This window comes from Monopterus albus, unplaced genomic scaffold (genome assembly GCF_001952655.1).
Source record: "Monopterus albus unplaced genomic scaffold, M_albus_1.0 scaffold306.1, whole genome shotgun sequence".
Lineage (NCBI taxonomy): Eukaryota > Metazoa > Chordata > Actinopteri > Synbranchiformes > Synbranchidae > Monopterus > Monopterus albus.
The window spans coordinates 773,434-796,731 of NW_018128186.1; the positions used below are offsets into that span (position 1 = coordinate 773,434).

The 23,298-nt window shown below is 42.0% G+C and overlaps 1 protein-coding gene and 1 pseudogene across 1 annotated transcript in view; both read right to left on the reverse strand.

Moving 5' to 3' along the window:
- Positions 1-23,298, reverse strand: part of lrrk1 (leucine-rich repeat kinase 1) — a 134,598-nt gene that overhangs the window by 57,551 nt on the left and 53,749 nt on the right. Inside the window, exons 10-21 of the mRNA XM_020623620.1 lie at positions 21,817-21,929; positions 21,460-21,530; positions 19,140-19,269; positions 18,328-18,440; positions 17,457-17,671; positions 15,058-15,222; positions 9,213-9,385; positions 8,934-9,054; positions 7,301-7,460; positions 827-1,005; positions 590-687; positions 3-78 (exon numbers count right to left, since the gene is read on the reverse strand). Coding sequence (XP_020479276.1) covers positions 3-78; positions 590-687; positions 827-1,005; positions 7,301-7,460; positions 8,934-9,054; positions 9,213-9,385; positions 15,058-15,222; positions 17,457-17,671; positions 18,328-18,440; positions 19,140-19,269; positions 21,460-21,530; positions 21,817-21,929 — 1,614 coding nt within the window. The remainder of the gene's footprint in view (positions 1-2; positions 79-589; positions 688-826; positions 1,006-7,300; positions 7,461-8,933; positions 9,055-9,212; positions 9,386-15,057; positions 15,223-17,456; positions 17,672-18,327; positions 18,441-19,139; positions 19,270-21,459; positions 21,531-21,816; positions 21,930-23,298) is intronic.
- Positions 13,489-15,021, reverse strand: LOC109973814 (methylmalonate-semialdehyde dehydrogenase [acylating], mitochondrial pseudogene; annotated as a pseudogene).

Genomic DNA, 23,298 nt, shown 5'->3' on the forward strand with positions numbered 1-23,298 from the left:
AATGTGTTGTTGGTCTGCTGGTGGAAGCCATGGATGTCCATGGCTGGCTTGGGGGGAAGGAGGTGAGGTAGCAAATAGCTACAGAGGTAGGAAAGTATTAAAGAAGAGCACATTTAGATTTTAGATTTTTAATTAGGTGGGTGTTGATGGTTACAAGTGCATTTTCAGATGGGTGCTAAATGGTTGCTGTGGCTTTTTGGGTAGCTACTAGGGTTTTAACAGGTGTTTTATAGGGTGTCACAGGGTGGTTGCAAGGCAGTTGTTATGGTGTTCAGAGAGTTTCTAGGTTGTTGCTAAGGTGTTTGGGATAGTTGCTTTGGTGATTATGGCTGTTTGGTAGGTGGATGTAAAGGAGTTCTACGTACATTCCAGCAGTATGTTTTGATATAATAACCTGTTTGGTGCAAAAATGGTGGGGATAGCTATATAACAACAAAAAAAATCCTATGATGAGACCTGCTAATCTTGGCTTTTTAGGTCAATAATCTGTGTGATTATTGGAGCAACACATAATACAAATAGCCAAAACATACAGGGAATTGTCATTTGTATCAAATGATTATCAATTTGTAAATAGGCAATATTTTACCTGTTGTTGGCCACAGGCAGAGCAATCTCAAACTTGGCTAGAAACTGAAAATACTGTTCCTCTGTCTGCTGAGTGAGCCCTGATCCTATAAACAGCATCTAAACAGCAGATATCATCACAGACCATACCACAGGAAGTCAAGAATTACCAACACACAAAACAACTAGGAGAGACAAAAGATTTTTCCAGTATTTAACTGCTTGTCGAAAATTTTTGCATTTGGTTCCTTAGTCTTACCCTAAGGTCGTTAGCTCGGATCACTCCATTTCTGGCTACAGAGCGAGAAGACTTGAGGTTCATAATCCTCTCCAGGCATTCAGATAGCCACACAGGACACAGAAAATAGATGGTACACAGACCATGGCTGGTGTCAGGGAAATGCAGCAGGGTCCCCGTCTCTATCAAGAAGCTGATGGCTGAATGTGGACACAATGGAAAAAGAGAAGAGCCATGTGCATGGTTTTCCTTCATTATTAATATTCACGTTTGCTGCTCTGGGAAAGAAGGGAAATTATTTTCCACATCAGCAGGTTGGGTTGTATTGAAGCCTGACAAAATCTAGAGGTAAATCCATCCCAGTTGGGGGTGGTATCTAACCCCAGCCTCCTTTTTGCATCCAAACATGAACACCTGCTACAAATGTAGGTACCTAAACACTAGGATTTTTGTTTTATTTTCAATATTAAGTATACAACCAGTAACTTAATTTTGGATGTTCAGTATAACAGAATAAAGAACACAGGGCAACTGGGACCATGAGCACACTGATGCAAAAGCATGTTCATAATTTAGCACCTTTGAGCATTTGTACGTTTTGACCAACACCTCGATGATAACCTGAATAATCATGGCCACTATCACGAGAGGGGGGGTGCTGCCAGGGCTGCAGCCCCTCAGTGGTTGCTGCAGGTGGTAGCATCTTGTAATCAGCAATAAAAAAAATTTTAAATTAAACATAAACAAATTAAAACTATTATAAATTGTTATAAATAATAAATTATAACATTTAGCTTAAACTGTAGTCTAGGAAAGGAGCAGGATCTTATGGCTCCATTCCTTTCGCAGAGACATTCAAAATAACAGCTCCTATTTCCACCCCCTGGTTTTCTCAAAAGAGTATCAAAGAATTTGTGACTGCAACAATTTTCTGGGAGAAGTGGTGCATTTTCTGACAGAGATGCAGGGGTGCCAAGATTTTTGGGCAGGACTGTAGAATACCCATAAAATCAGCACCACAGAGGGACCAAAGAGGGGATGAAGTCATACAGAGGACGGATCAAAAGCGGCTCACAGACAGAGCACAGTGCAGCCGCATCCGGTGTAAATGAGGGGTAAAAGATCTGTACTGATGGTGTTCTTCATCTGATTCTGATCCATGTGCATGGGGTCTGACCTCTGGCATCTCAGCTGAGATACTTTGTACTTATCCTTGCTTATACTTTTTTATAATTATATGACAAAAAATATAATTCAAGTTAATTTATTCTTTCTTACTTGCACTGGTTGAGTGGATAATAATTATTTCCATCACATCCTGATTCCACATTGTTACGTCCATGACAGCTGTCCCTGGTCCATCCACTCCCCCTGACAGCACTGCTGGCACCTCCACCCACTCACGTGTTCTCCGACGGACTGGTAGGCGAAGCACAGCTGTGCCCAATTAGCCTGGCTCTATTTAAGCCGGGCCTTAGCGTGCTTCGTCACCAGTCCGTTGTCTCTAATCATGTATTGTGGTCCCTGTAAAGTCTACCGTGATTAACCTCTGACTGTTCTGTCCTAGTATGCCTTGATTCCTCGGCATTGGGTGTCTCGACTCAGGCCCCACTGGTTTCTGCAGTGTTCCTCCTTTCCAGCCAGACGCCGGTTCTACCCTCCAGACCAGTGCAGCGACCAGCTTAGTTTTCCCTGCTGCTACACTGCTCTAGTGCCTTGCTTCTCCCTCGTCTCCCCAGCGCCCAGTGTCCTCTGCTCTGCCGGGTAGATGGTTTACCTCTCTGTGTGATAAACATCCGTTGTTATCTATCCCTTTGTGTGGTGCACATTGAGTTGTCTTCCATGCGGAGTTCACTCCATTACAATTAAGCAAGTGCCATTCACTCATTTTAAAAATGAGTTGTTCTGACTTCAGAACATGCACAGTTAAAACTCTCCAGAGATTATTCTTTTTTTGTAGTTTGAAGAAAACACTCATGATTGAGTTAAATCACTGTTTCTTTAATACATAAGTCATAGTTGCTTCTTTTCTTAATAATAAAAATAAAGCAAACCATGCAGAAGGTTAAGTTTTGACCCTACCCTCGTCCACTTCAAATTTAACAAAGTCACCGGGAGCAGCTTAACACAATGTCTTTGTACTGACTCAAGTGGCTCAAAGATGAGCATTTTATGTCAAATTAACAGGGTCGGGAGTGTTACTTTAAAATTGTATTGTATCCAATCACATTGTCTGTTAAAAATTTATTCAGTAACTTAATCCAAATATTACAACATTAAAGTACAGTAACTTGATTATTTTACTTTACTTTATTTTGTAAGACAAAAGAACAATATAACCTTAAGAAAATGAGAAACCTATTTGTTTAGTGTTAAAGATGTGTCCTCTGCTCATTGTACACTACAGGCAGTAGTAGTAGTATTACCAATTAAAGTACTAGACTAAAGAATGGTATCTTTTACAAAGCAAACATAAAATATTACCTTTTGCAAGGTAAACAGATGCTTTGGTTTAGAATATGGGTTAAGAACATCCTCAGAGCATTCACTGTGTTTTTAACAGATCAGATGATTTATGATTAGTTTTATCAAATGTTTGTCCAGCTATCCCTTTGTTTGTTATGCACAAATAATGCAGATTTAGATTAATAGTGGTAATGCACATTTAATTTAAATGTAGGCTACTTTTTCACACTTCACACTCAGATGCCTCCCTCTGTGGTTATGATTAGGTTGAGTTTAGATTCAAGTTATGGGAAACGCATCCCGACAAGGAAACAGAATTCCCTACATGAAGTGCAAAAATTAGCTACAGTTTCAATAGAGACCACAGTGGTGCTGTGAAACTTGTGAATCGTTGTAACGTGTGAGCATTTGCACAGTATTATACAGTTTTTTTACTGTACAATGTTAAAATTGTAATCCTGCTAATAATCCCCATTTTCACTAAATGCAGCTGTAGTCTGATTAAATATTTTTTCAGAATCAGAATCAAAATCAGAATCAGTGTTATTGGCCAGGCGTGTTGGACACATGAGTAATTTGACTCTGGTACAGTGGCTCTCAAAGTGACAACAACAGTGGTGTGTGTGCGTGTGTGGGTGTAAGTGAGAGAGGTGCACAGCCCCCCCCTCCTCTAAACAGAGACTGAAATGGAGAAAAATACAGCAAAGTAGGACGGTCCGCGTTAACCAGTGAGGTTATGACAGGTGACAGTTGAGGGAAGCATGGGGTGTACTGCTTGTTAGGTTCTGACAGTAGAAATGCAGCTACTGTATAATGTGCAGCTGGAACACCTGCATCCTCATCGACAGACCACTGTGCTCTGAATGAGATGTAGCTGCCTGCTAGTAGAGTTAGCTTGGTCAGATAATGAGTGTTCACATCTCTCAAAATGCTGGAACAAATTTCTAAATTGGCATTACTTGGATATAGTGACCATATATTTAAAAATGTCAAAACTTAATAACATGGAATAATACCAGTCCTAGGATGAAAATGATGCCAACTTTGAGCCTGGCTCTAAATTTCTGCCGTCAGGCTCTCGCCCAGCTGTCGCTGCATAGAGTAGATCTTTCCCCAGCTGTGGGCTGTGGCCTTGGCAGTCTCCTTCAGTCCCTGTCTCACACAGAGGGGTGGACTGGGTGATAGCACTCGGTTTCCATTGGCAATGAATGTGCAGCTGTCCCGACCCCAGGATTTGTCTCAGTATGTGCTTGGAGTGCTCAGTAGTGCAGCCGCACAGTTTGACCAAAGGGATTCACACATAGTCAGCAGCTTTTCCAGCACTCACAATGGTGAAGAATCATTTAAAATATTCCTGTTTCTAAAGTATAATAGGGATCAGCACTAAAATCTAATCAATTGTTCCGTAGACCATACTCTACTCCAGCGAAAACATAACACCTGCCATGGGTGAAGGTAAAGTGTGTTCTTGTACTTATGTATGTTCTTGTACAGTATGTCAAGGCTGGAAAATGCTCAAATACAGTATGTCAAGGCTGGAAAATGCTCTGTGCTTCACTGTTCACTCATTCACTTGTCTTTAGAAAAGTGGCTCTGTAGCTGATTTGTTACTAAATTGTGTTGTTCTGAACTAAGGTATCACTGTTTTGTTAGTCCAAATGTACCACACTACAGATTGCCCTTCTGTGAACCAGAGCCTGGATTGTCTGAGGTGTAAGGTCCCTGTCCTTCTGTGTCACCAGTGCTTCTGTGAATATCTGACATGCAGCTGCTGGTCAAGGAAAATACAGTCAATATGGGAACAGAAGCATCCTCAGCTTCCTCACTGAGCTGCTGAGGAACAGAGACAGTGCAAACATTCTCGTCAGCCCCTTCAGTAACAGGAACAGAGACGGTGTTGACCCACTTGGAGAGATTGACTGGAGTGGCATCGACTCGGTCAGGAATATTATCACTGTCTGCATCAGCATCCTTGCTGACCTGCTCAGATCAGAAATGGGTTTGACCCAATCATGTACAGAAACAGGTGTGGAGTTGGCCCGCTCAGGAACAGGATCACACACAGAGTTGATGTCCTCGTCAACCCACTTTAGAACAGGATCAGGGGCAGTGCCCTCACTGACCCACTTGGAGATTGGATCAGAGGCAGCGTCAACCCACTCAGGAATAGAGACAGGTTTGGGGTTGACTCACTTGGGGACAGGGACAGAGGCAGCACCGGCATCCTCACTTGCCCAGTTGGTCAGGAACAAAGGTGGCATGGGCAGAACTGACACCCCTGCCGACCTGTTTGGAACCTGAAGCAGTGGCAGAGTCAGCTGGACAGTGTGGCAGAACCTTAGACTCAAGATGGAACTGAGACTTTGGAAGTAGTTTATTGGGAGGTGAAGGCTGTGTCAGACAGACAGGTGGCTTGAGGACACAGAAGTAAGGTTCAGACTGCTGCTGCATGGTTGTAGCACTAGATGGAGACTGTGGGTGGTGGGCTGATCTGGGTCTGGAGGGCAGGACAGAGAAGTACTAGGACCTGATGCCATCAGGGCCCTGAAAAAAGTGCCAGACTGTGGATCAGGAAACAGGGATGGGCTGAACCAGTTATCCATTCGTAGAGCCTCTTTATGTAGCAGCTCAGGCATTGTGGTTGAGGGCTATGGTTTTGAGTATTATGTAATGAGTATTTAAAGTAACAATACACAACTTTTTTACATTAAAATAATAACCTCAAAATCATTTTGAATGTAGACCAACGCCTAATAAGGTGAATGGCATCTCTGCCTGGACTGTCTGTTATTGCACTATGTAACTTTGAGTGAGCGCCCCTGACACCTCTCGTGACATTTACGGCAACAGACCCTCCTGCTAGCTCAGTGTTCTATGATTCTTTCATACATGCAGTAACAAAACCCTGGGCCTTTATTGAGTTTTGATATTTTTTCAGGCCAGAAAGTAACCATTTAGATTGTGACCATGTGGTCTGTTTTCTCTCTATTAGCAGGCAGCTACATCTTGTTCAGAACACAGTAGTCTGTCAGTGAGGACTTTATAGCTGCATTTCCACTGTTGGAAATTTGCTCGGATGTTTTTGGAGCTGTGATGACCCACTGGTAGATCAAGTTTACTCTCTTTAGCAGGCAGCAACTTCCCTTTCAGATTGGAGTCAGAAAGGACGCTGGTGTTCCGGTGGCACATTGAGAGTACTGTGTCCTCCCATTCTCAGGAGTTGGGATATAAAGTTCAGACTTACTGCAATTGCGAACACAATGTGTAACAGGGCATGGACTAAAGCACACACCTAGCAGTATACAGTATCATAGGCACTGCCAGAGCCTAGCCACAGCCTGGGAGAAGTGAAAAGACAGAGCAAGAGACCAGACAAGGGTAAATATTGGACTCACTCAGTGTAAAGAGCCAAAAATAACCTTGTCAAGGTTACTGTTAATAGCTACTGTCCAAGCTGTAGAGCTCTGCTAACACCACCACAGCAGAGTGTACATCTCTGCTAATGTTATGTATGTACTGTATGTAACCCTGTCAGCATCATCCTGTCTCATGAGGATTTGTAGTTCTTTCCAGATGTAAAAACTCATCTACCTTAGTCCCCCCACATAAATACATTCATCTTATGTCAGAAAGCTTGGCCAGTCTGTCACTGTCACACCAAATAAGACTTTGAAGTTTGCAACCTAACAAACCCATCTCAGGTTTTACTAAATTACATTGCCCAGTGTACATTATGGGTGATATGAGCCCATATCACATCACCAACATTGTTTCATTCCATCACACACATCAACATTCAAAAGCTTAGCAAACTATTTGAAAATACAAGCAGTACTTCAGTAAACATAATAAAACCTGCCTGAGTGTTTATCTTTAATGTAAAAATAAATCAATCTAAATAAATACATAAACCTATGCAGAGTCATTTGTATAAATATGACAGAGAATGCCCAACACTGCTAGTAAATTACAACTACAAGACAAATCAAACAAATAAGGTTCACATTTCAGGTGTTTGCTGAACAGTACCAGTCTGTAGGTCCTCATAGTCTCTGATGTCACTTTCTGGGTTCTGTTCAATGATGTGGTCCAACTGAGCATCAGTTAGGTATTGGACCTCTTCCTCATAATCTCGCCTCTGTTTCTCTGCTATCACTGCTTCCTGAAGTGTCAGATAGCTCCTGGGGATCTGGTGGAGAAGACAATGGTAAAAAGCAGTCTGTACCTCTGAATAAACTGGTCATTTTTGGCCAAATATTTCTAGGAACTAATCTTATGAATTACTGTCAAATGTCAGTACATTTTTGCCTTTCAACCACGTGATGGTCACAACAATATGCCATTGTTTGGTGACCTTTTTTTTTGGGTCATTTTCGATACATGAATGTCATTTATGATAATAATAATACAATATTCACTGTTTTTTTAAACTATTATGCTAACACCAAATGTTGAAACATAAGAGGGGTGGAAAGGGAAATTACGAATTCCAGCAATTCACAGTTTAAAAACCCCATGGCGTGCTTTTCTGTGTTTTCTGACTAATACAATGTTACAACAATGAATTATCATCTTAAACATGAGTGAAAGCTTAAAAAAATGAGGTGTACCTATGTTGTTGTAATCCTATGCAGAAGCAACTTGGTTTATACATGTCTCATGAACTACTCCAACTATGTAAAGTCTTACAGAGTAGTTCACAGATTTCCTTGAACGGTTGTATTCTTCTGGCTGTACGTACGTGTTCATTCGAGTTTGCCTGACTTCCACCGGTGCCATTCTAAAAGCAGAATTTTTCAACTGCATGCAGTTTTGTGGATATATTTTACCACCTGCTGCTGCACTGTGCCCAGAGGATGTGGATAAAAATACAGGGCCTGAGGTTACTGTATGTTCGGGAATGTTCCTGTACCTGACCAGGTCTAACCCACAAGCAGCTGGCCAGTAAAGCCCCCTGGGGTGGTGAATGATCAGCTCATTAAAGCTGGATTCCCCCGGAGCACAGTACCTATTTGTTTTGACTGCTTGAGGCCAGTGTGTCTGCCACATGTGATGTGTTGTGGGTTGGCAAGAGGATTCTAATGATCCATTATGTTAATGGTGGTGCAAGGCTGTTGGAATTAATTTCACTACTTTGAGACTGGTTAGAGTGTTACAGATGTCTTATTTAATGATGTACTTTGTTGTGATGTCCACTTTCATATTCTGCCTCGAACATTTCAGCTAGGATTTGAGGTACTGTCACTGCCGAAAACTTAGCTTATTTGTCAATCTTTGTTTTTTATGTGTGGTCCTGGCTTCCTGACCAGTCTTGTGTCAAGAAATGTTCCCCTGTCACGATGTGTTCTAAACTTGGTTTCATGTAGTGGCCCCATCAGTGGTTGTGGTTAGGATAATGTTAGGATTCAGGTTAGAGGAAACAGATTTCGACAACACCGGCAACAGGAGTTGTGCGCGTTCAAAACCACTCTGTCATTTTCAGGAGGAGGCTCTTTGGTGTTATAATTATGAAATAATTACAGACTATTTGGAATTATGATGGGTGCCAAGCTAATCTAGAGGTACCCAAGATTAAACATTAGATGGCTGGAAATGAGCAAAATGAGCAGCCATGGGCACTTTAAGTTGTCAAAAATCAAGTTAGCCACATTGCCTCACTCACCAGTCTGCCCAGCAATTTATTTCCACAGGCTGCACTGCTGCTGTCTTTCATGGAGAGAGCTACTTGGTAGATTAGTTTCTTCAGCCCATCCAAACCCTCCAGAGTCTTACAAGACACTTCACTAAGTACCAAGAAACACAAACAGATACACTGTACAGACAAGCAGATGTTCTATAAGGCTGCTATAATGAAAGTTTCCACAAACCAACATAAAGCATACACAAAAAGTGCAGTCACTACTAATCAATAAACAAACAATAAAATGCAAAATATGTTTACTGTAGGTGCTTCAAAGTGATGTCGGGGTAGCCGGTGGCTCGAGCACCTGATGGAGATCGGCACAGGGCCAGAATATACGCTTTCAGCGTGGCCAGTCTCTCAGTGCGAAACTTGGCGTCGATGAGATCCAAATGTGTTCCCACAACCACCACTGCAGAGTTTGGTGCTCGTGCCTTTTTGCCACAACACACAATTTATAATTGAACAGTTAGTCAATATCAATCTAAATTTATTTATAAGCACATTTAAAAAACAGAAGTTGACCAAAGTGCTGTACATATGAGTAGAAAGAATAACACAAAATGTATCTAAAAAGTACTAAACAATCACAATAAAAACAGAGAATACAATAATACATTACCACTACCAAGACAGGAAAGACAGGGGACACAATCATCATGCCAGAGAAAACAGGTGAGTTTTCAAATGAGATTTGAAGACTTCCAAGGTTGGGGAAAATCTGATATTAAATGGAAGACTATTACATAGCTTAGGGCCAAGTATGGCAAAGGCCTGATCAGCTTTATATTTAAGTCTAGATCTGGGATTGACCAGGAGCATTTGATCAGCATATCTAAGGGACCTACAGGGAATGTGGAGCTTCAGGAGTTCAGCGAGGTAGGGTGGCTTAAAATCAATCCTAAAATGGATTGGGAGTTAAGTGAAATGATTTATGTATTGGAGAAATATGGTAAAATGTATGTTTTCCTGTTAAAAGCCTAGAAGCAGCGTTTAGGACAAGCTGAAGCCATGACAGTAAGGACTGATTAATTCCAGCATACAAGGAATTACAATAATCAAGTCAAGAGGTTATAAAAGTATGAATAAGTTTTTGAAATCAGAAGAAGAAAGGATGGGTTTGACTCTGGATAAAGTTCTGATTTGAAAGAAACAGGATTTGGCCACTTAGTTCATTTGTTTGGCAAACTTAAAATCACTATCATAAAGAATATGCAGGTTCCTAACAAAGGGTTTACTTAAAAGAACCAGTGGAGAAAAACAGCTCATAGAAGCATTCACAGGCCAAAAAGTCAATATTTAAGTTTTTTCTTTAGTGTAAGAAAATTTAGAGACATCCACTCTTTAATATCCTCTAGGCAAACTAATAAAAACTTTACAGAGCTCGCATTGTCATGTGATTTCATGGGGAGATAAAACTGAGTATTATCAGTGAAGTGATGAAAAGAAATACTGTATTTATTAAAGACAGGACCGAGGGAAAGCATCTATAAGGAAAACAGGACAGGGCCGAGAACAGAGGCCTGGGGCACTCCTGAGCTGAGGGCAGCTGAGGAAGACATAAAGCTACCCAAACTAATGGAAAAGCTTCTGTTCAACAAATAAGATTAAACCACTCGAGGACTGAACCTCTTAAGATTCAAATCAAGAAGGGAGTATCAAGTGATACTGACAGAGTGATACAGTGTCAGACATGGCACTAAGATCCAAGAGTACTAAAATGGCATTGTGCCATTAAAAGATCATTATGAATCTCAGTACTATGACAGTACTTTTGAAGCCAGACTGAAATTTCTCTAAGATAGTGTTATCATTAAGAAAAGGCTGCAGCTGAAGAAAAACTGTTTTCTCAAGAACCTTAGAAAGAACGGGTAACTTCAAGATAGGCCTAGAGTTAATAAAATATCAGGGTTGAGACTTTTTTTTTTCAGTAAAGGCTGAACAATAGAATGTTTACAACTGTCTGGGACTGATCCCTCTTCTAGGCAACAATTTAACAAGGTGAAGATACTAGGTCCAACAGTGTCAAAAGCCTCATTTAAAAAAATGGGAGATGGCAATATCAAGAGAAAACAATGTAGGCTTCAAGCCAGAAATAATCTTTCATAATTTTATAAGAAACCTAAGCTCAAACAGACAAAGAACTGAGGAGCATATGGGGGAGAAGAGGGATCGTAAGTAGGTAGAAGGATATGAGCTCTAATATCAGCAATTTTGGCAATAAAGAACTGTTGAAATATTTTACAAATGTCCAGGAAAATATTATAGTTAAAGGTATCAGGAGATTTGATAATAATAAAAAACCTCTAGGTCTATTCCTATTGTGCTAAATTATGTTAGAGAAATAACTTCAGCAGTTTTGACAGTTCTCTGTTACTCCACTAGACAATCTTTAAAAATGTTAAAAGATAGCTGCAGCTCATCCTTTTTATACCTGCTCTCCTAGTCACTCTTCTTAGAGAGCTGGTAATTTCACTGAGCCATGGTTCTGACTGTCTTAGGATGATTTAGGTTAAAAGGGGCAATGAAGTCCAATATACTACAAGAGATGGAAATGAACAAGTTGAACATGGAATCACCACTAAAACAGGAAGGAGGGTGTTCCAATGTGGAGAAGAGAGGGGTGTCTTCGAAGGCAGCACAGAACTGAGTCAGAGTACCAGAATTAAACACATGAGCATGATGTGCTTTAATAGCAAGCTTGGGGGTTTTACAATAAATGGTAATATTAAATACAACTGGACAATGATCAAGAGAAATAGGCATCACAAATAATGTTGGTTCTACATATACATTGATAAAGGGTAAGTGCAAATTGGCAGGATTTGGATGTAGACTGGTACTGATTCTGAGGACACATGGTTGAGATAGAAAGGGTGAAGAATAGTCAATCAGTTCAAAAAGAACATTTCTCAACACAAGATCGCAAACAAGCTAGGTCTTTCACCATTTATAATACAAGGTGAAAAGGTTCAGGGAATCTGGGGAAATCTCAGCATGTAAAGGCCAAGGGCAGAAAAAACACAGCTGAATGTGTGTGACCTTTGAGCTCTCAAGGAGGCACTGCATGAGAAACCCTCATGCTACCTTGGTGAATATACTGTAGCCTCATGGGTTCATGAGGACTTTGGAAAACAGCTGTCACTTAACACAGTGCACTGCTGTATCCAGAAATCCAACCTGAAACTCAAGTACACAAGGAGGAAGCTATACAGTAGGTCAATTCTCTGCAGAAGTTCTCTGTAGTCAAATAAGTCCACATTTCAGGCCTCATTTTGCACATGCGACAGCAGCATGGCTTCATACTGTATGTGTGCCTGCCTGCAGTCCAGATCTGCCTCCCATTGAAAATGTATGGTACATCATAAAGAGGAGAATCAGACAACGGTGACCACGGACTGTTGAGCAACAGCTCAAGTCTTTTAAACAGCAAGAATGGGCCAATATTCCACTTGCAAAACTGCAATAATTAGTATCCTCAGTTCCAAAATGATTAAAAAGTGTAATTAAAAGGAAAGGTGATGTAAAACCATGTCTCTGTCCCAACTTTGTTTGAGAATGCTGCAGGTATCAAATACTAAATTTGTTTATAATTCCAAAATGCAATTAATGATAATGACTTTTATTGGCCAAGTATGTTATAAACACAAAGAATCTGTCTCCGCTACAGAACCAAGGCAGCTATCTACAGCTGCAAATCTCACACACACACACACACACACACACACACCAAAGGCGGCGCTGTCCCTTCAAGGCGCTGCTCTGGCCATTGGGAGCAACTTGGGGTCCAGTGTCTTGCCCAAGGACACTTCAACATGTGGACTGGGGAGAACAGGAATCAAACTGCCAACCGCTCTGCCTCCTGACCACAGTCACCCCAATACATTGTCAGAATGCTACCTGGATCACAGTTGCTCCTACTTTCTGGGCAGCAGCCTTACCTGCAAGCCACTGCTGAAAGAGTTGGTCAATGAAAACACTGAAAACAGGGAATCTGGGGAAATCTCCGCGCGTAAAGGCCAAAGGCAAAAATAACTGGTGAATGTATGCGGACTTGTCTCCTTGCTGCAAGTAAACCAATCTCTTATTGAAAGATTCCAGTGACTTTGTTGCTTCTTTGAAAATTCTTTTGACATGGGTCAAGAGGAGGACAGAGAAGATTTCTGCAGCCCCTTCACACCCTGGACACAAACTGTTTGAATGTCTCCCCTCTTGGTGGCAATACAACACAGTATCATAATGTGATACAACGTTCATAAAGAATCTGATGGGTTTATCCTGTAGTTATGGTGGCAAAGGAAATTACTGGCATCTACATTCTAATTCTACCCTATTCTAGTTACCTTTAATGGTACAGTATGTCTAAATTCATATAACACCTTATATAGAGGCTAAAATGCAGGCTTTGAGGCCCCATGGAACACTGTATATCCTATTCTAAACAAGAGTCTGGAATGTTGCAGCTATTCCTGGCATATGATCAGTCACATATGACCACCTGTTGCATTTAACATATATAGATGGTGCAATCCTGCAGTCATGTTAAGCAAAAAGTACTAACAGGCACAGGGATGGGCACATTCATGCCAATATGGCAGATGTCCATCCTCATGTGTATTTGCATGCTGTAGCTCCATTGGTGGTAAGGATGGTGGTGCCATTGCTGTAGGGGCTGCTGTTAATTATAGAAATGGCTTCATCAAGACTGCCAGCCTTGAGGACAACAAGCACTGGTCTGAAGTTCCTCTTTTTGGAACACATCATGTCTGGCATACCACTGCCCAGGATGGCGAGTCCTACAAAGTTTCCATTTTCATAACCTTTAATGATGACATTTCTCCCATCCAGCAGCAGCTTGGCACCCTCATTCACCCCACTCTGGATCAAAGACTCCACCCCTGGCCTTGGCTTCAGGGGAGATCAGGGGACCAACACCTGCCCCCATGCTGACTACCTGCATTGACCCGTAGTAATTTGGAGTGCTGCACCAGCTCTGGGAGCCATTCAAGAGATATACCTACAAATATAGCAGTGGAGAGAGCCATGGAGTGCTGGTCAGCTGCACTGAAAGCAGCATCCAACAGCTAGTTAAGAGTGTTCTCTTTGCTGGCATCAGGCATCACCACACCATGGTTCTTAGCACCCATACTGGATGGCACTCTCTTCCAATTCTTGGAACCCAGCATAGATGTATTCTCCATTCTCTTTGTGGATCCCACAAAGCTGATAACTTTGATGGCTGGATGGTCACAGATGAAATTCACCACTGGCTGCTGGCAATCTGGCTGAATCTGAAGAATTTTGGCCAAGCGCTTAGTGCAACTTGGTACCTGCTCAGAGGGCTTCAACAGGTAGGTGTTGCTGCACACCATGCCAATATGGAACATCCATAGAGGAATCATAGCAAAGAAGTTAAATAAGGTGATGCCAGCACACACTCCACTGAGAAGGCAATCCGTGTAAGTGTCCATGTCCTTGGTATTGGAGGGCAAGGTTTCCCCCAGGATGAGAGATGTAATGTTGCAGGAGTGCTTGACCACCTGCAGTCCTCTAAATATACTGTTTCTCCCTCTGCATGAGCAAGAGTTTTGCCCTGCTCCAATGTGATTATTTTAGCCAGTTTTTAATGATGATGAGCTGTTAACACAGGAAGACTTGGTGCTGGCTGAGGATGGAGATCTCAAAACAGGAGTGGAAGGCTCTGGAACATGAGTCCACAGCTGGCAGCATTTCCTCCTGGGTAGCTTTGCAGTCAGCTATGCATGCATAAGACTTCCAGATATTTTTAACAAATATTAGGATCTTGTGTTCCATAATGAGGAAATGGTCCCTAGTGCAGTGGTGTGTTTCACTGATGTGTTTTAATTGTATTTGAAAAAAATAATGGCGGTCAGTGGCACAGACGAACAAGCTAATTGACAGATTAACCTTGAGTCGAGGCAATGCATTGTTGATTTTGGTCTCTGTATGGGGACTGTTGAAAAATACAGTTCATTCATTCTCTGACCCACTCAGAGCGGATCTGCAGAAGTCTGTGTGTGTGTGTGTGTGTGTGTGTGTGTGTGTGTGTGTGTGTCAGAGAGAGGGGGAGAGGGCTAAAGTTCACCTCTATATTGAGCAGCCATGTCTGCAAGTTGGCCACAGCTTCCTCTCCCAGGGCCAGGTTCCAGATTACCACATACAGGGCCTTATCAGTAAAGAAACACTGGTTCACTGTGGACATGCTGGCTTGGCCTCCGAGATCCCACACATTGAATATCACTGAGTCCTTCTGTGAAAGCAAAGGCAACTTTAAAGAAGGCACAGTAAAGTGAATATGTGGTGAGTCAGGAAAAAGACCATTCTAAGCTGACTCAGGTTTTTTTCTAAAATATGGAAGTCATTATTAATGATCCCCTCCTTGATTCTATTATATATTCCAACAGACAAATCCCTGTAAATAGTGTTTACTGGAACTACTACTATGTATGAAAAAATGTAACACAAGAAATTAATAGTTTACAGGAGAAATTTGACTTTGCAGGCCAAGCGTGTCATGGCCTTCCTAACATTTTAGAGAATAAACCGAAAGAGTTAGAAAGACATTGCCATAAGAATGGCTATTACAGTTATTAAAAATACTAAGTTTCTTAAATGAATGCAGAGAGGTAACATCAGACAAAATGTGATCCATTTGGTATGTTAGAATGGTTTGCTTTTGGCTACCAAAGATGAGGTTATATATATATATATATATATATACACACAGTTGACTTCTGCAAATGAATTATATCAAGTAATTAACACCTTTAAAAATGGAAAATCTCCTGGCCTAAATTGGATTTATAAAACTTTTTTTTTTAATGATTAAAGACCCCTTCTAATGGTCCTGGGTAACCTCAGTGGGAAGGACATCTTAATCACCCCTATTGAAGGGGGGTGTCTGCGCCTGCGGAAATCTACCACTAGCTCTTTGGTCTTCCCCGCATTGATCTGGAGGCAGTTTTGCAGACACCTGTCCACAAAGTCTTGGATCAGCTCCCTGTACTTCCTGTCTTCCTCATCTGTGATTATGCCAACAATGTCATCAGAGAACTTGCAGGTGACGGTTCTGTGAGCTATACATGAAGTCTGTAGTGTACGGGGTGAAGAGGAACAGTGCCAGGATGGTTCCCTGTGGGGCCCCTGTGCGGCAAACTACCAGGTCAGACACAGTCTTGTGCTCTCACATTCTGTGGTCAGTTGGTGTGGTAGTCCAGAATCCAGTTTGATAGCTAGAGTTTCCACCCTAGTGTGCTCCAAGTTATGCCTCAGAAGCCCTGGCTGTATGGTGTTAAAAGCAGGTGGAGAAATCAAATAACATTATCCTCACAGTGTTTCCACACTTCTCCAGGTGAGAGAGGACTCTGTGCCTCTTCATTGTCTTCATCAGGTACGACATCAGGGCCACCAGCCTGTAGCTGTTGAGGTCCTTGGGGTGCTGCATCTTCGGCGCTGGTACCACACAGGATGTTTTCCACAGCTGTGGTACTCTCCCCAGCCTCAGGCTGATGTTGAACATGTGTCCAACTATCCCAACACAGCTGATCTGCGCTGGACTTCAGGACCCTGGAGCTGATGCCAACCAGACCTGTAGCCTTGCTCACTTTGATCTCCCTAAACTTGTCTCTCACCTGGGCCGCTGAAAAGGCCAGATTGGAGCAGGGGGGCGGCGAGCTGGAGTGTGTCGGGGGGGTTACTAGCTACAAGTCATGGAGAAGGGGGTGGGTGTGGGAGAGGGGGCAGGACAAGTCACTGGGAGTGCAGAAGAGGTGGGCGTAGTGAGCCTGACTCTGTAAACAGCATGATGCTGCTCTCCTGGTACAGATGTCGAGTCAGTTCCGTCAGCTCATCCATCTTACTGGGGAGAGAGTGCACATTCCCCAGGATGACGGAGGGGAGCACAGGTCTGTGCAGTCTCTTCCTAGCCCTGCACAGAGCTCCCGCCCGTCTCCCACTTATCCTCCTCCTTATCTCGTTGGGAATGTCGGGCCGTACCGCTGTGTTATGGAGCTCTAACAGCTGGTCTCTCATGTACACAATAGGTTCTATGATTCTGTGTGGGATCTGGCACGGTTGTAAACAGAGAAACAGGGACCAGGCAATCTCTGCAGTTTAGGGTTCATAGTGCAAAACAAACAACAAAAACAGCAAAACAATCCAAATACTGAAAATACAAGAATAAAAAAACTGGAAAAGCTCAGTAGTGAGCCGGATCTGCTGCTGTAACAGGCCGCCACTTGTGTAGCGTCATCTTGATAGCTAGCTATGTTTTCCACTGTACAATAAGGGTCACAAAGAGCAGGTTAGAAACAGGTTTAGGTTGGGTGTTAGGAATTTAGTTCTGATGGTTAAGCTTAAGGTCAGGTGCTAGAGAATGCATTATGTCAATGAGTGTTCTAACAAAGATAGTACAAGTGTGTGTGTATATGTATGTATGTGTGTGAACTGAATATACAGAATACCCAAGCTCTGTGTTTGACTCACGCTGTTTTTCCCTCCGTTAGGTTTGTCCAGCTCCCACATGGAGGTCGAGATACTGCATTCTGCTGGGGTGAAGGGCAATACCCTACCAGTCTGTAGAGCTGCCAGAAGGGCTGTTTTCCCCTGCCTTGGTGGACCAATTAAAAGCATCTTCAGCATTTTACAAGGCTCTGCTTTTCGAAGTTGTGCTCGTAGGAAAGCCAGGACAGATACAGGACCTGAAAAACCATAGAGGCCCAAAAATTACAATACCAATCAACAAATCCTACAGACAGAAACCACCACTGAAACAAGCTGGTACATTGTTACATTTCCACAAGGACTGTACATTAGTTCAGTTGTGCTGCTGTAATCACTGGTTGCTTTGAAGAATAAGAATTAATGCAACACATATAATCAGGTAGGAAACATTCTACACATTTAAAATTACAGATAGACTAAATTGCCCAACTGTGCATAAAGTAAGAAACAGATCAAGAAACAGGAGCAGCCAAATATTCAGACAGGTTGGAAACACAGTAAACCTTCAGGTTAGACACACATGTACTTGGAAGATAAAACAAAGCTGAAAATATGACTGACGGTTGTGAAACATCCTATCTCAATTTGCAGACCCATTTCCTAATCCAACTTTGACCTGCTGTACCTACAGTAGCTGAGCATACAGTTTTCCTGATCAGAGAGGAATTGTTGGCAACTTTTCAGATGTGCTCACTTTCAGTCTAATCTCCAAATAAAGTGCTTTAGGCAGTCAAGATAAACTGACTACATGTGTTTCTTGACCTGTTTTTTACTTTATACTTTACTACTTTTCAGCCAAGCTTCAATTTGAAAAGTCAGTCGAGGATGTTTTTAAAGACAGTTAGACAAGTACCTTCTTTTCTTTTATCCTGGGGGACATTAGTAATATTGAGATTTTCAGCATCCAGGTGCCACAGGTTGGAGAGCCGACCAAGCTCTACTGGAAGTTCCCGGATTCCAGGATTACTGTCTCCAGAGCAGGTGAGACAACACGGGTCAACAATTTATATTAAAGGCAGGATGTTCACATCTACCTATCATCTGAATGACCATGGTAGTTTGAATGACTTACGTACATTTAGTGATTATAAATTATTTAGACCCCATGGTCTAAACAGTCGGATCCATATGTTTGCAAAGCTGTTTACTGGCAAACAGCAGGAAAATGCAGACCCATGACTTCCAAACAATTCAATCATTGTGGGGAGTGTATGACAGCAGAGTAATTTGCTGCTTGTGTGAAACAGCTGCAAACAGCAGGAGCAGGAGGACTGGCTGCATTCCAAGCAGTGGTTCCAAGTGACTTAATACAGTATATTTTGGTGGTAAGCCCAAGAAGAGCTGTAATGCTTTACCACACTGTTTGTTCTTTTCAAGGATCGGTCTGACTTTAACAAATGTTACTTTTTATGACAACATAATGTTGGAAAGAAACAATTTAACCAGTGCAGTATATAATTTGAGCAGCTTTTGACTCCTGCAACTAATTTTATTGAAAACTGATGACATTGTTATTGCTTTAAACTGAAATTCATATGCAGGATGTTTAATTTCATTCGGTTTTTACACATCCACATTCAGTATGGGAAGACAAGATGTGTGACTGACTTTAGCAGTGCAATTGTTGAAAATTAGCAAAACACTGTAAATGACAAAGGGACTCACTTGGAAAGGTAAAGCTCAGTGAGGCTGTGCAGACCACACACTGACTGCGGAACACAGTCCAGCTGGTTGTCATTCAAAAGAAGTACTTCCAGTGAATCCCGCAGAATCGTGGGAAACTCTATGGGGCACACTGCCAAGACAGAGCCATGCAGAAGGTAGCAGCATGTATGCCCAATCATACACAGTAAGTACAGTTAGGTACGTTTTTTTAGAAACTAATATCAGGACTGGGTTGTGGACTTTGGCTACATTTGTGCCAGACATTTCCAAAGAAAAATAACAAGTAAGCAGCAGTTTTGACAGAACTTGATTCTTGGCAGGATAACATTTTCTCTGAAGCTTTAAGTGATATTAATACAAATACAAATAAATTACTCAAGTTTCACAATAATGAAGTATTTGACTGTACTGATCATGTGACTGAACTCTGCAATAATCACAATATGTTACTAGATCCAGAGAAGTGATATTGTCTTCAGTAGTGCAGGAATTAAGTGTGAGAGGTTAAAATGCTGCAATAGTCAATAAGAGGTGGCAGACAGACAATTTAACGGACCTGTTTGCCCTGAATTCAGTCTGTAAGGTGGGTATTCTTCCCATGCCCCCTTTACTCACGGCAAGCTCCACATATCACAAGGTTAGTTTGAGGTGTGAGGTCACTGATGGTTCAGCTCATTAGGTATGTTAGAAGTGTTTGGCTTTCATATAAAGACTAGTATTAAACTATGCCTTAAAATAGCGGTTGCATGAACAATAAGGGTTCATAAGAACATGTTTCGCTATTTGTTCATATGAAAAAGTTTGCCATTTGCTATTTGTTTAGGTTCAAATTATTTTCATGTACAGTGCCTTGCGAAAGTATTCGGCCCCCTTGAACTTTGCGACCTTTTGCCACATTTCAGGCTTCAAACATAAAGATATAAAACTGTAATTTTTTTGTGAAGAATCAACAACAAGTGGGACACAATCATGAAGTGGAACGAAATTTATTGGATATTTCAAACTTTTTTAACAAATAAAAAACTGAAAAATTGGGCGTGCAAAATTATTCAGCCCCCTTAAGTTAATACTTTGTAGCGCCACCTTTTGCTGCGATTACAGCTGTAAGTCACTTGGGGTATGTCTCTATCAGTTTTGCACATCAAGAGACTTAAATTTTGCCCATTCCTCCTTGCAAAACAGCTCGAGCTCAGTGAGGTTGGATGGAGAGCATTTGTGAACAGCAGTTTTCAGTTCTTTCCACAGATTCTCGATTGGATTCAGGTCTGGACTTTGACTTGGCCATTCTAACACCTGGATATGTTTATTTGTGAACCATTCCATTGTAGATTTTGCTTTATGTTTTGGATCATTGTCTTGTTGGAAGACAAAGCTCCGTCCCAGTCTCAGGTCTTTTGCAGACGCCATCAGGTTTCCTTCCAGAATGGTCCTGTATTTGGCTCCATCCATCTTCCCATCAAGTTTAACCATCTTCCCTGTCCCTGCTGAAGAAAAGCAGGCCCAAACAATGATGCTGCCACCACCATGTTTGACAGTGGGGATGGTGTGTTCAGGGTGATGAGCTGTGCTGCTTTTACGCCAAACATAACGTTTTGCATTGTTGCCAAAAAGTTCAATTTTGGTTGGTGGCAGCATCCTGGTTTGGGCCTGCTTTTCTTCAGCAGGGACAGGGAAGATGGTTAAAATTGATGGGAAGATGGCTGGAGCCAAATACAGGACCATTCTGGAAGGAAACCTGATGGTGTCTGCAAAAGACCTGAGACTGGGACGGAGATTTGTCTTCCCACAAGACAATGATCCAAAACATAAAGCAAAATCTACATTGGAATGGTTCACAAATAAACATATCCAGGTGTTAGAATGGCCAAGTCAAAGTCCAGACCTGAATCCAATCGAGAATCTGTGGGAAGAACTGAAAACTGCTGTTCACAAACGCTCTCTATCCAACCTCACTGAGCTCGAGCTGTTTTGCAAGGCGGAATGGGCAAAAATTTCAGTCTCTTGATGTGCAAAACTGATAGAGACATACCCCAAGTGACTTACAGCTGTAATCGCAGCAAAAGGTGGCGCTACAAAGTATTAACTTAAGGGGGCTGAATAATTTTGCACGGCCAATTTTTCAGTTTTTTATTTGTTAAAAACGTTTGAAATATCCAATAAATTTCGTTCTACTTCATGATTGTGTCCCACTTGTTGTTGATTCTTCACAAAAAATTACAGTTTTATATCTTTATGTTTGAAGCCTGAAATGTGGCAAAAGGTCGCAAAGTTCAAGGGGGCCGAATACTTTCGCAAGGCACTGTATATAATGCAGATTTACCTGGGTCTGGGTCCCTCCTGTTCCATGTAGTCAGGAAGGCCAGCCGCCTTGATTTAGGCCCCTCCTCTATTCTAAAAGACACATTTTCAAAAACAGAAGTCCACTAGCGTCAAGTATAATAGCATTAAGAAAGAATGACAAAGGCTCTTATCCACAAAGTGTGGGGACAATACACGGTATTAATTTTAGGCTTAAAATGATTCAGTTAATATAGTGCTGTAGGTAATATTTAATGCATCTTTTCAGGCAATTAGTTATATTCTCTGAGAAAGACTGTAACCAAACAGGAAGCAAGGCATTGTTCAGTAACAGCTGACTCCAGCAAACCAGAGGAAGTATGTATGTGTGTGGACCTACTTGCCCAACTGGTTCCTGGAAAGATCAAGAGTCCTGAGCTGACAGCACTTCCACTTACTGGGGGCAGGAAGCGTCACAATCTGATTCCCAGACAGTCTCAGTGAAACCAGAGCCTAATGAGAAGTGGGATACAATGCCGTAAACCACATGTTCACATGTCCCTTTCAAAGACAGTTACTCCACTGTATCACGAGCCAGGTTTCCCACGAAGTGCTGCTCCAGGCTGATAATTATTCTACAGTATTAGCACTGTCTCAAATCTAAGAGATGTTTCTAGCAGCTCTAAAGCTAACTGATCTGAAATAAAGTGTAGCCAGGTCCAGCCATGACACAAACATATTACTATTTTGAAGTAGCAGCAGCAACTTGCATAAAAAATAAAGATTATCTAGTTGTACAATTGAAACTCACTAGACTGTGGATGAATGGTTGGTTACATTAATTTTACCCTGACATTAACTTTAACTTATTTTATTTCAAACCTATGGAGTTGCACAATATACAGTATAACTTAATGGATACTTTATCAGACTAAACTGTTAAGTTAATGTCATGTCAAATGAAGGTGTAGAACCATCTCAGGGATGATCAGAAGAAATGGACAGCACCTAAGTTAAATATATGAGTGTCACAGCAAAGGGTCTGAATACTTATGACGGGTTCAAACCCCCGCCCTTCTGTACTAAAGTCAGTGGTGTTACCCACTGAGCTATCCCGTCTGCTAATAGAATGCTCCAGTAAGGGGAAGCAAGGACGACAGGTCAGGGGGGAGATATCATCATCATCATCATCATTACCACCCCCCACTCCCGGGGACTGGGGTACCAAGCCCAATAACAGGCCCGGATGAGCTTGAGTCAATGCAGCACCAAGAACAATCCCTACCTTGACCATCACTGAGACCAACAAGCTGATAAACACCACAGCAACCGTGATCCTTCAACAAAGGCCATAAGGAGCAATATCCTCCATGGAGAAGGAGATTGGAGACCAAGATCAAGGCAGCAAGGAGAGAAGTTAGCCTATCAGAATTGCAGAAAGGCGTGATCAACAAAGGGGTACCTAAGAAGTACAACTCACTGTCCATACCTGAGGCCTTGGAGACTGCCAAGCAAAGGCTCACAGCCCTGGCCACCTGGCTGAAGAGGTACACCAGAGAAATTGAAGCCAGGAGAATAAACCGAATGTTCTCCACTGAGCCATCCAAGGTGTATTCTCAGTGGCAGGGTAATAACAAGAGGGCAGGCCCACCATAGCTGGAGACTGAACAGTTCTGGAAGAGCATATGGGAGAAGGAGGCATCACACAACAACAATGCCCAGTGGCTGGTGGACCTGAGAGCAGACCACAGCAACCTCCCTGCACAAGACCCGGTAATCATCACAATGGCAGACATTCAAGAGAGGGTCTCAAGTATGAAGAGCTAGACAGCACCAGGCCCTGACATGACCCATGCCTACTGGTTAAAGAAGCTAACTTCAC